Source organism: Malus domestica, chromosome 15 (assembly GCF_042453785.1).
Source record: "Malus domestica chromosome 15, GDT2T_hap1".
Taxonomy (NCBI): domain Eukaryota; kingdom Viridiplantae; phylum Streptophyta; class Magnoliopsida; order Rosales; family Rosaceae; genus Malus; species Malus domestica.
In genome coordinates this window covers 3139717-3152996 of record NC_091675.1, presented here as the reverse complement: position 1 = coordinate 3152996, position 13280 = coordinate 3139717, and the positions used below count along the sequence as shown (strand labels likewise).

Here is a 13280-nt window from a genome sequence, read left to right as displayed (position 1 = left end):
GAGAATAAAATTGAGCATAATTACATTACACCCAATCTTGTCGTACATACCCTTTTTTTTGTGGTTCCGACTTATGTGTAGTATATTGCCGTATATGTCATTGTAATGACTCCGGCTATATTGACTTTTAAGCTATGAATTCAGTCGTACATACTACCACAGGGGTTCCGGCTAGCATATCATATTTATATGAAATCATTCTTAACTGGATTGTTTACTTTGTTATATTTTGGCATGTCATACATATGTTTATGATTATGTGAAGCATGATTGAAATGATATAATTACACATATATATATTTATGTATATTCTAATATATTAATTTGGAAAAATTTTATACTTGTTTTACGGCGAGGGGTTAGTATATTCAAAGGAAAATAAGGTTTTCTTGTAAATGTGTTTTACTGACCCACTCAACTTTGTTTTTCGCCCCTCCAAGTTTTAGTTAGCAGAGTTTGGTGGCCACGAGGAATTCAACGGTGTTCTGACATATCCCGAAAAAGTAGGATTCACCCTCTGGTGTTGTATCTTAGTAATTGTCCTACTTGACTACAACTAGACTTTCTTATTGCTCTGAAAATGTATTTATACACTTAAACTCTCACTAGTATCCTTTCTTAGTTGGGATTGTTAATTTCTTGGTTTTAAATTGTTAGTAGTTTTCTTACTCTTTATCGCTTCCGCTTTGCGCTCATGGCTACGTCATTCTCACATGACGGCCAGCACGTCTCGACTTCGGTCGGGGTGTGTCACTAATACCATCATCATATTGTAAGTAGTTTTTGTGAGAAAGTTTTATGTACGTAGTGACGTGTGGTTCAATATCTTAGTGGATAGGATGTTGAGTTTTCATCATATTTTTCAGGTTCGAAACTCCCCTCTTCTAAACTATAGTGGGAGTTTTAAACACATGACACATGGAAAGAAACGTAAACATCCAACACAGGATATTCGACCACATGCGAATCCTTCCACTCCCCTTAATTATAATAAATAAAAAAAATTATGTACGTAGTGTACTGCTTTATATGTTATAATAAAAGTAAAATGACATGTGTAAATGAAAAATAATTCATGCATTACAATTTAAGTGAAATAATAATATGAGGCCATGTTCCAACTACATTGAAATATTACTTTATTTTGGGTGACCCTCACACGTCCTGTTTCTTCAATAATGTTCATTATCCTTAAAAAGATCTAACCTTTGTTTTGTCTTTTAAAAGCAAAGCAAAAGCAAAATTAAGTCTTAAACCACAATTAAGACCACCAATTAATTAACTAATCCAAGCATAAAAGCTTGGTTTATAAATAAGAAGGTTCCAGTCCTTTTTACCCTCCGCTTTCCTCTGTATTTATTCACTGTATTTTCATTTTTTTTTTCAAATTATTTTCCATAATCTTTTTTTTTCCAAAATATTTTAAAATTTAATGCATAAAAAATTAAAATTCAGATCAGTGACCGACACAGAACTTTGTATTTCGTCAACCCCCTCAGCCGTGCTTCCCCCACACGTCACCCGCCTAGGAAATGGCGGGGAATAACATAATCTCCCAGCCATATGAAAACCTCCAAACTCCCAAACGCCCCTCTCTCTCTCCTCCAACTCCCAAATTTTCTGGAGAGAGAGAAGAACAGAGAGAGAATTCCAAGCTTTTTGTATGAAAGATCAAATATTTTTTAAGGGGTTTTAAGAAGAAGAGGAGGAGGAGGAGGAGGAGCTCTGCATGTAAACCTCCAAAAAAAAAAAAAAATTAAGAGAAAGAAAAACTAAAATTTAAATATATGCATTTTTTGTTCACTAAGATTAACTTTTAAATTAAAAAATTGGCCATCTTAATAGGAACCAATATAATTCTCTAATATTTTTGACCTCCAAATGCACATGGCTTCTTGGTTTTCTCTCCTCTCTCAAATATTTTTCTTTTGGTTTTCTCTCTCTCTCTCTCTCTCGTTGATTCAATCACAGTAAAATTATATTGACTAAACAGTTGATGATATTCCTCCCCAAGATCTACAGTAAAAGCTTTTTTCCATTCTCGAACTCTGTTCATCTTCTTCCTCCTCCGTTTCGGTGCGAAAAGGTTAGTTCTTTGACAATGGCCGTCATTAATTCGCTGTTTTGGCCTTAATTTCTCGCTTGGTTATGTTCGTTTTTCGAATTGTGCAGCTTGATCAACTCCATTGATTCATTTGATTTTCTAATCATGTTTGACTTGTTTTTGTTGATGTCATGGATCTCGGCTTCATTGTGTGCCGAAAATCGGGTTCTTGCCTTGTCTTCTATTGTAAAATGACAAATTATTTAAGTTTTAACTTAGAATTGAGAGAATTAATGAAGGAGTCTGTTGATTTTGATACTTTTGTTCTTAGTTTAATTAATTAAGACTAATCCAAGAATTTTGTAATGCAATGATTTATTTATTTTTTTAACAATTAATTTTGGGACTTTTAGTTTCTGCGTTCTTCTCTTGAATACGATTTAATTTCATTTTTTCAGCATCTGGGTTTTTACCAGAATCGGGAATCTTCTTCAGGTTCCTGGGAAAGCTGTCATTTTTTTTTATGTTGCAGAAATTTAAAAATTGTGATTTACTGAAATGCAAAGAGTGAGAAAGTGGTAAATTTTGGAAGTGAATTTGATGGTTTGGGATATGGAGACCGACAACATCGACGACATGGACATGGAAGTCCTCCGTTCCATGTGGCCTGACGACATCGGAGCTGATGGCGGAAAGCAATTCAACATAGACAACCCGGGGCGAGATGAGGACATGTTGGAGGAGGTGACATTCCTAGAGGAACCAACAATCGTTGATTTTCAGCGTCTTGTCGAGCTGACAAACTACACCGATAAGGGCTCTTCGCAACTTGCATTCCTCGTAAAACACTGGGAGTACAAGCAGGCAAACGCCGTGCGCCTTCTCAGAGAAGAACTCGACAGCTTAAGCAAGCAGAGGCAGGAAGTTGAGCTCAAGAAGTTGGAGATATTGGAAGACCACCTCTTTGAGTCAGAGAGTTATGGAGGTGACAAGCGCCCCATTTCGATTTTGGATGAAGTATATGAGATATGGCCGGAAATTGCCCCGAAGAAACATGATGCTGTTGTGCAGACAAAGAAGGTTGAGGTAGAACCCGAGTATGATACTGTTGCGTACTGGAAGCAGAGGGCAATGCAATTGGAGAAAGTGTTGGAGGCGAGCGCCGAGAGAGAGCAGATTCTTGTGGAAAGATTGCAGGAAAGCATTCAGTCTCTGGAAAGGCAGTCATCGCCGGTTGAAGAACTGTCTCAGATTTTGAAAAGAGCTGATAATTTCTTGCATTTTGTTCTTCAGAATGCACCTGTTGTTATCGGCCACCAGGTACATCGATAATACCGTGTGAATCCTATGTTTTAATTCTTCTTAACGACAAAAGTGTTCGAAACGGTCTTACGTTTCCATTTCTATTTCTTTGTGTTTTAGGATAAAGAATTGCGGTATCGGTTTATCTATAATCACTTCCCAAGTTTGCAAGAGGAGGTAATTAATTGCCTCCGAAGTTCTTAATCCTCGCCTCTTCTTCCATCTAATCTCGTTTTTCGCAGCATTGCTCAAGTGAAAAGCGTGATACTAAACCACTTAAAAATTCATCGCTTTCGTTGTTTTTCTGTAGGACATTATAGGAAGAACAGATGTTGAAATTTTTTCCGGGGCCGGCGTTCAAGAAGCTCAGGATTTCAAGAAAGAGGTTCTTGAGAAAGGCATACCTGCAAAACGGGAGATGACATTTGAAACGCCGTTGTTCGGGACAAAAAAGTTTTTGATATATGTGGAACCTGTCTTCAGCAAGGCAGGAGAAACAATTGGTATAAATTACATGGGGATGGATGTCACTGATCAGGTATTTGCTTTGTTTCTAGCTTCAATGCAAGGCTTTTTCTTCTGATAACTTATAAATCGGGGTCTTGGTACATCTTCGTGAACGATTCAGGTGAGGAAAAGAGAGAAGATGGCGAAGCTTCGAGAAGAAATCGCAGTCCAGAAAGCCAAGGAAACAGAACTGAACAAAACAATTCACATCACAGAGGAGACAATGCGAGCGAAACAGATGCTGGCAACAATGTCTCATGAGATAAGATCGCCTCTTTCCGGGGTTGTTAGCATGGCTGAGATTCTCACCACCACGAAACTTGATCGCGAGCAACGCCAGCTTTTGGACGTCATGTTATCTTCGGGAGATTTGGTCCTTCAACTGATAAACGACATCCTTGACCTTTCCAAGGTCGAGTCAGGTCTGAAAACTCATCCTTTCCCTGTTGTCTATCACTACCGAAACAATCAATCTCGCGTCATCTGATAATCCTTAACTCACCCGGTGCAGGAGTAATGAAGTTGGAAGCTACGAAATTCCGGCCACGAGAGGTAGCAAGGCACGTACTACAGACTGCGGCAGCATCATTGCAGAAAATTTTGACCCTGGAAGGGCATGTATCTGAGGATGTTCCTGTGGAGGTAAGGGCTTTAGATTAGATTGCAGCGCCTGCATCCTCTGCATTGCTAAGGACATCTATAAATCATCGTGTTTTTGGTTTTTATGTTTCGATTTCAGGTCATCGGCGATGTTTTAAGAATTCGTCAAATCCTAACCAATTTGATCAGTAATGCAATCAAGTTTACTCATGAAGGCAAAGTTGGGATAAAACTTTACGTGGTGTCAAATCCGTCTTTTCAAGAGGACGAAGGATGCCCTCAAAACCCGAATACAGTTCAATCGACGGTTTCAGAGAATGGACCGGAAGCAGAGAAACCAGCATCTCAAACTTCTTGTGACCAAGAAGGTTTCGATGGAGACCGACCACACCAAAATCACTCCCTTAACGACGAACCTAGAACCCCGACTAAGCGTGAAGTTTCGATGGATGCAGCAGATCAAGAGGATGAACCTCGTTTGCCCGAAACGAAAACGGTTTGGTTACGATGTGATGTCTACGACACCGGAATCGGAATACCGGGTATGCTTTTTAAGTGGTAATCTCTACAATGAACGGAAAAAGGAAACCCCCAAATCTGAAATTTCTAATTACGTTCTTTTGAATTTTCATGCATCAGAAAATGCTTTACCTTCTCTGTTCAAAAGATACATGCAAGTCAGTGCTGATCATGCTCGAAAATATGGAGGGACAGGATTAGGACTAGCAATATGCAAACAACTGGTAATACACTTATTTACCATTACCTATTATCCTTTTTTTTCACCCAGTTTTTTTTAATGCTTTCTTAGAAGTTTGTGTGTGTTTTGGTGTAGGTTGAGCTAATGGGGGGTCAGCTCACAGTATCTAGCAAAGAAAAATGTGGGTCGACATTTACGTTTGTACTACCGTACAAGGTTTCGACATCATCCGAAAAACATTCCGACGACCCCGATGATTCTGATGAAGCGTCGGATATGGCGAGTCAAGACGGTGCAACTGATGAAGTAGCCGACAGCTATTTCCAGTTCCAGCCGCGAACTTTAGGTTCTCTGTTCTCTTCTAATGGAGCTGCCAGGACCCAAAACTTGGGGTTTACCGGTTCACATAAACTCGATGGGTTTGCACAAAACTCATACTCGTTTCCAAACGGTAGCATCAGATCGGAGGAGATAGATTTGGTTGAAAACTCTTGCCCAGAAGGTGATTTTGCTGAGACATTATCGGAACCAAAGCGCTCCTCAGCAAGCCACATCCGAGATCCAAATAGTGAAAATCCAGCTAGTACAAACAAACAGGGTCGAGGTGACATGTATAATCGATTCCAAGACTCTACAAGTACAAATTCAAGTCATCCTTCAGAGGAAAGAAGAGAAACAGCTGTAGCAGCACCCACAAGAGAACCCCAAGGAACATGCAAGAGGCAGGAGAAACCCGACGCAGACTCAGAGAGTACTAGCAGCAGTTCAAATTTACCAAAACCAACATCGAAACCTAGGATTCTTCTTGTTGAAGATAACAAGATTAACGTTATGGTGGCACAGAACATGATGAAACGGTTAGGCCATAGCATTGATGTTGTGTACAATGGAATGGAAGCTGTGCGTGCCGTTCAACGCTGTAGATACAATCTCATCCTGATGGTACATAATTTCTACAAAAATCCAAAGGCTGTGTTCGTTTATAGAGACAAAAGGATCACGCACATCTTGGTATTCATGGTTGTCGTAAATTTTGCAGGATGTTCACATGCCAGTTATGGATGGCCTTCAAACTACAAGAATTATACGTTCTTTCGAAGAAACCGGCAACTGGGATGCAGCGGAGAAAGCTGGAATTGAGCTTCCTCTGCCTTCATCAGAAACATTACAGAACGGTCATGGGTACACGCCTTCTAGAAAGCGAATCCCCATCATAGCGGTGCGCCTATATTTACAGTCCTATTGATCTAATCTAAGTTTTTCGCTTAAGCTACTAACAACACAATATACTAATGCATCATCATGTTATGATACAGATGACAGCAAATGCATTTTCAGAGAGTGCAGAAGAATGTTTCAAAAGTGGAATGGACTCATTCGTGCCAAAGCCCGTAACATTCCAAAAATTGAAGGACCGTCTCGAACAATACCTACCCGATTGATATAAACATCTATTGTAAATCCCATGTTAGTGTACAAAGAAAATGAGGTTTGCTTGTGCTAGGAAAGTTTTGTAATCAATGTATCATGTTCTTCTTCTCAAAACACTAGTTTTCTTCTCAAAACAGCATTATATGGTTATAAAATTGTACATATACAACAACTCTAATAGATCAAATTGTTCAAGATTAAAACCAACTGTTTTCTCTACTCGAAGCTGAGGATAACAAAGGAACTAACACCTCTAAATCTAGAATCCCAAATAGCATATTACACAATCCAGAATAAAAAAATAATCCGGAATAGGATAATCAGATAATCCCAGCATCCAAACAGCACAAAATTAACTAGAAGAGCGGCCGGAGAAATCACTTATCTTTGGTGGAGACGCCGTACTTCTCCTGCATCCTGGCGATCTCGTCCTCCTCCTTCTTCGTGTCGGACTTCTTGCCCATCTTCGCCTGCTGGTAGTAGAGCACGATGAGGTACCGGTTCGCGACGTTGAAGCCGGAGAGGTGATCCACCGCCGTTTTGGCGTCGTAGATGTCCTCGTAAACGACGAATGCGGTGCCTCTGGTGTCCTTGTTCGTCCCGATGTGAATCTGCCGTATTGCGCCGTACTTGCCGAAGATGTCGTACATCTCCTCGCTCGAGATGTTGAAGGGGAGGTTGCGGACGTAGAGCACGCGGTTGACTTCCGGAGGGAGGCGGGTGTTGACTTTGCGTAGGCTGATTGCGCTCATACTGGCGGTTTCGGGGGTGTTTGGATTGTGGGAAAGTGAGGGAAAGCGAGGGAAAAGTTGGGAATTTTGATTTGGTACTCTGTGACTAAATTAGGGTTTCGGATTGTCGAAAGAGGGGAAAAAGTGGTGGTGAAGCCGACTTAAAATATGTGGGCCTTACATTAGAAAACCTAATTTACATGTGGACCTTATTTATGTTGTATTTTTTTTTAAGGTAAAGATGATTTTTGGTCACTATGTTTTGTCCCTAATTTTATTTCGGTTACTGTAATTTTTTTTGTTTTTGGAAAACTGGTTGCTATAATCTAGAGTAAGGTGAACTTATTTTAGGGCGGAACCCCGTGACAAAATATGTAGGTGACTTTTTATTTATTTATAAAATATCATTTCTATCTTTGAGAAGCTAAAAAATGATACATACAATGCATAATGAAACGTAAGTCAAAATTTCAATTTACTCTTAAAAATGACAATGATCCCCTTTTAATTCCATTGACATATTTTTTTCGCCCTTAAGGGTCGTAATTTTTTTTTTTTATCCAAACTGCATAAGAACTTATATGATCATATTTTAGTTTTTCAACATTATTAATATTTCTTTGCTTTTCTGTTTTTTTTTATCAAGGTATTTTGTTCTAAAAGGTTAATTGAAAAAACAAAATATTGTAAAAAAAAAATAAATAAATAAAGAGTAGCATATCTGATGTCGGTTAGCCCTTCAAAAACATTTTGGTGAAATATTGTGATATATATTTTCCGGAAGGGAAAAGGAATCCATGAAGGATTTGGAAGTAATTGTAATATATATTGTGTAATCACCTTGAGCTTTTGTTTTTTTGGCAAAACTCGTCTCTTTGCACCGAGTTACACCTACCTTGCTTTGCCTTCTTCTTCTCTTCTCCCATGGATTCCAAGTTTGCACTGATCTGTTTTCTTCTCTCTTTAATTCTCTTTGTTACCAATCAAGCTGTTCAACCATATGAACAAACGAGCCAACCGGAACAGTCAGGAATCAACATGAGGAAGGTATCCAGCGTACTTTCCGACAAAGTGTATCACGCCATGGCACTAACCCTAGGCACTATTCTTGAGGCTGTGACTTTTCAACCATAAACTTAAATCACAGCACCAATCTCACCCTCTTTTGCCCTAAAGACCAAGCTTTCTTTAACTTCAAGTATGGACAGCCTCTGTTGACACTATTTAAGTTTCATGTTGTGACGTTCAAGATGGATAAAGATTCAATAGAGGCGTCTTTCGATCATGGTTCCAAGGTCGACACTCTTCTGCCCGGTCATCCTCTCGTTCTTACTTCCCTGCCCACCGGCACTGGCGAATACGCTTCTCTCAACCTAGTCAAAGTCACCGAGTGGGATGTGTACAATGACGGACGACTGATTGTTCATGGGGTTAAGGACTTCTTTGATCCGACTTTCCAAACCCTAAGGTATCCGCAATATGACGTGATGAACGTGAAAGAGGAAACTTCTCAAGGACTTTCGGGGCTGAAAGGTGTATTAGAGATTATTAGTCGGTTTCTCTTTCTGTAGAATTAGGTTCTTGGCGTTTGAGAGGTTTACTACAGTTGTAACAAAGGTTTTGCCTTTATTAGAGAGAATCTCTATTTGTTTTCTGTAAAATCCGTGGTATATATTGTTGGAACCCTCTGTTTGTCCCACATCGGCTAGGGGAAGGAAAGCAAAGCAATTTAAATAGGATTACCCCACTCTAACTAATACTGAGGCATTTTGTGATAAAACCCCACACCTGAGGATTGTGCAGGTGGTTAAGTGGAGATAATATCGGTGTTGTTGGAGTGGGCCCTCGGCCCGTCGACCTGAAATTCCACATGGTATTAGAGTTAGGACGCGGGCCTGTACATCCACGTGATTGGGTGGGTCCGTATTGGCCCTGCGTGATGGGTGAATCCTGCCGATGTGGATTTTCACGTGTGACCCATAAATGAGATCTCACATGTGTGGGAGTGTTGGAACCCCTTGTTAGGCCTGTACATCCACGTGATTGGGTGGGTCCCCGTTGGCCCCGCGTGATGGGTGAGTCCCGACATGACTCCACGTGGTTACCGATGTGGATTTTCACGAGTGTTGGAACCCCTTGTTTGTAAGCAAGTTAAATAGAATTTACCCCACTCTAACTAATACCGATCGATGTCTTTGTGATAAAACCCCACATTTGAGGATTTGGGTGGGTCCCCGTTGGCCCCGCGTGATGGGTGAGTCCCGACATGACTCCACGTGGTTACCGATGTGGATTTTCACGAGTGTTGGAACCCCTTGTTTGTAAGCAAGTTAAATAGAATTTACCCCACTCTAACTAATACCGATGTCTTTGTGATAAAACCCCACATTTGAGGATTGTGCAAGTGGTTAAGTGGGGACAGTATCAGTATTGTTGTAGTGGGCCATCGGCCCGTCGACCTGAAAAATTCCACATATTGAAAGTCAAGAGTGACTGATTCTGCATATGACTGATGTTGCATATGTTTTTAGGGTTATTAGACGATATGGGGTGACTGATGCTGCCATATTTTATGTTTCCTCTTTCCATGAGATTCTCTATTAAGTCTAATCCCATAATTTGAGGAAGATTGACATCTAAATGACTTGTTGATAATGCTAGCTACTTGCTGCACTCCCTTAATTTAAGGAGTGTCAGCTTTAGGGTTTACCGGGTTAGTAGGATTTGCCAAGGTAATGTTGCTTGTAACCTTTTACCTCATTATATATCCCCCTTTGTACATTCAATCAATCTATGAAAAATACATTCAAATAAACTTAAAATTTCCACATGGTATCAGAGCAGGAATAACCTGTCTCTGTGATACTTGTTGCTCTGTTCTTCAAACATGGCTGACGAAAACCATATTCTTGAGTCCGAGGTTGATAGCTCTCTTGGAGCTAATCATTAAAACCAACCGGAGATCGATGTAAATCCAAATCAAAGGTTGAGTTTTGTGCTTCTAAATGAGTTTGATGCATACCTTCAAATGAAGAATAAAGTCTCTGAGAGTGATGAAGCTGCTACCTTTGGACATGGCAACTCAACTGCTTTGTTGGGAAAATTTGCAGGTTTTTTGGCTGACTCGAAAAAGCTCACTCAGGACGACATGCAAGGTATATTGACAGTTTTCAAAACTACTCTAAATATAAATCAATTGTATGATTTGTGGGTCATAGATTCCGGTGCCACAGATCACATGACAAACCAACCTTACAAGCTCCATGATTTAAAAAAACTCTCTACACCTTCACATGTTTCAATTGCTAATGGCGAGGGAGCTAAAGTGTTAGGAATGAGAAAAATACATCTATTATCTGACAATGTAGAGTCTAAAGCCTTATATGTTCCTTCATTCCCTTTCTAACTTCTCTCAATTGGAAAAATCACACATGCCTTAAACTGTTCAGTTACTTTCTCTCCTTACACTGTCATTTTTCAGGATTGTATCACCAAGAAGAAGATTGGTGAAGGTTTTTTTTTAGATGTTCTCTATTACCTATCCAAGGAGACTCCATTTCTCTAGGGATTTCAAGTCAAGTATAACCTGAGTCAAGACCAAAACCTATGACATCAAAGATTAGCTCATCCATCCGAGCTTATTTTGTCAAACTTGTTTCCAAATCTTTGTAAATGAGTGACCCAATGTGATACTTGCCACTTTTATAAATCCACTAGGTTGCCTTTTGGTTCATCATCAAATAGGACCAAACAAGTCTTTGAAATTGTACATTCAGATGTATGAGAGCCATTTTTTGAATCTTTTGAAGGGTATAAGTATTTTGTAACTTTCATAGATGATTTCTCGAGAGTTACGTGGTTATACCTTTTGAAATCTAAGAGTGAAGTTGTTAAAGCATTCATAGACTTTCATAATCTTGTCAAAATCACTTCAATTCCCAAATCCAAACCTTGAGATCTGATAATGGCTCGAAATATATGTCACACGTCATGAAACAATATTTAAGCAGTAATGGAAATTTGCATCAAACTAGCTATGTTGGTACCCTACAACAAAATGGTTTAGCCGAGAGAAAGAATCGTGACCTACTTGAAAAAACAAGAGCTCTAATGTTGCACATGAATGTCCCAAAAAGATTTTGGTCTCAATGGGTCATGACAACTGCATACATCATAAACAGATTACCAAGTTGTGTCTTGGAGTTCAAATCTCCAATGACAATGTTAAAAGGAAGAGATGTTAGTATGTCACACCTTAAGTCTTTGGGTGCACATGCTATATTCATATTCAATCTCAGCATAGGGATAAATTGGACCCTAGAGCAAATAAATGCTTGTTTCTTGGTTATTCATCTACTTAAAAAGGTTACAAATGCTATAGTCCCGAGTTAAAAAGAGTTGTAGTTTCAAAGGATGTACAATTTGATGAAACTAACTCATTTTACAGCAAGTTGTCTGATGATCAGTCACAAGGGGAGTCATTCTCTGAGTTTTTTCCCTTACCAAGGGCTGAGGAACTTTCTTTTGAGATACAACCTCTTAATGCACATGCTGCAGCTGATGAAACTCAAGTAAGTGATCACAATCCTGACCAACAGATGCACACTGAAAAATCTTCTCATGAAGAGACAGAAAACTAGACATAAGAAACACAACAGGTCTAGGGCAAAAGAAATCCAGTGCATGCTCGGCACCCTCCTACAAGGCTTCAAGATTATGTGAATTATTCAGCCAGGCATTCAATCAGTGGTTTCATGTCTTATTAGAAAGTTTCAAAATCTTATGTTGCCTATTTGAACACCATCACCAGTCATTGCGAGCCTTAAACTTTTCAAGAAGCAAACTGCCAAGAAGTGTAGAGGAAGGCTATGAATGAAGAGCTCAGTGCTCTCACCAATCACAACACCTGGAGTGTAATTAAACTTCCACCAGGAAAAATGGCAGTTGGTAGTAAGTGGATCTACAAGATCAAATTGCACTCAGATTAATCGATTGAAAGGCACAAAGCTAGATTAGTGGCTAGAGGATTCACTCAAACTTATGTCGTGGACTACAAGGAAACATTCGCCCCAGTTACCAAGATGAACACTGTGAGGGTGTTATTATATGTTGCTATAAATAAAGGATGACTTCTATACCAAATGGATGTAAAGAATGCATTCTTACATGACGACCTTGAAAATGAAGTCTACATGAAGTTACCACCGGGACATCCTCAATACAATGAGCCTTGCACAAATCCATTTATGGATTGAAACAATCCCCAAGAGCTTGGTATGCCAAGCTCAGTTCAATTCTTGAAAAAGCTGGGTTTCAAAGAAGTCATGCAGACTCATCCATGTTTGTTCGAACAAGAATGGTTGGAAAACTTGTAGTGTTATCTATGTTGATGACTTGATAATCATTAGGGATAATGCAAATGAAATCACAAACCTTAAGGCCTTCCTACAACAGAAGTTCTCCATCAAAGATCTTGGAAAGTTAAAACATTTTATGGGAATAGAAATTGCCTCATCAAATAAAGGGCTATTTCTTAACCAAAGGAAATATATCTTCGATCTCCTCAATGAATCAAACATGAAGGATGTCAAGCCAGTTCAAACTTATCTCGATAGCAAGCTTAAGCTTAGCTTGGAAGGCAACCCTCTGCCCAATGTTGGTTACTATCAACAGCTTGTTGGTAAGTTAATTTATTTAACTATCACAAGACCATATATTATGTTTGCAGTGAGCTTAGCTAGTCAATTCATGCATGCACCTACCATAGAACACTTCAACATTGTTAAGAGAATACTTCGTTATCTCAAAGGTTCTATTGGAAGAGGAATTCTCATGAAGAAGAATGATAACACTCAAGTTATTGGTTACTGTGATGCTGATTGGGCAGGAAACCAAATAGATCGAAAGTCTACCACTGGTTATTGTACGTTTGTGGGAAGAAATCTGGTAACATGGAAGAGTAAGA

The 13280-nt window shown here is 39.3% G+C and overlaps 2 protein-coding genes across 2 annotated transcripts; one reads left to right on the top strand and one right to left on the bottom strand.

Annotated features, from left to right (window-relative positions):
• The first annotated feature begins 1576 nt into the window (after positions 1-1576).
• Positions 1577-6787, top strand: LOC114821566 (histidine kinase 5-like). The gene is made up of 11 exons (XM_029094245.2): positions 1577-2086; positions 2503-3364; positions 3467-3523; positions 3657-3884; positions 3975-4275; positions 4365-4495; positions 4593-4995; positions 5093-5196; positions 5289-6095; positions 6193-6372; positions 6470-6787. The coding sequence occupies exons 2-11, from the start codon at positions 2645-2647 to the stop codon at positions 6593-6595; spliced, it is 3057 nt and encodes a 1018-aa protein (XP_028950078.1). The 5' UTR covers positions 1577-2086; positions 2503-2644; the 3' UTR covers positions 6596-6787.
• On the bottom strand, positions 6705-7500 carry LOC103455752 (splicing factor 3B subunit 6-like protein). The gene has a single exon (XM_008395340.3). The coding sequence runs from the start codon at positions 7334-7336 to the stop codon at positions 6962-6964; it is 375 nt and encodes a 124-aa protein (XP_008393562.2). The 5' UTR covers positions 7337-7500; the 3' UTR covers positions 6705-6961.
• Between the last annotated feature and the right edge of the window lie 5780 nt (positions 7501-13280).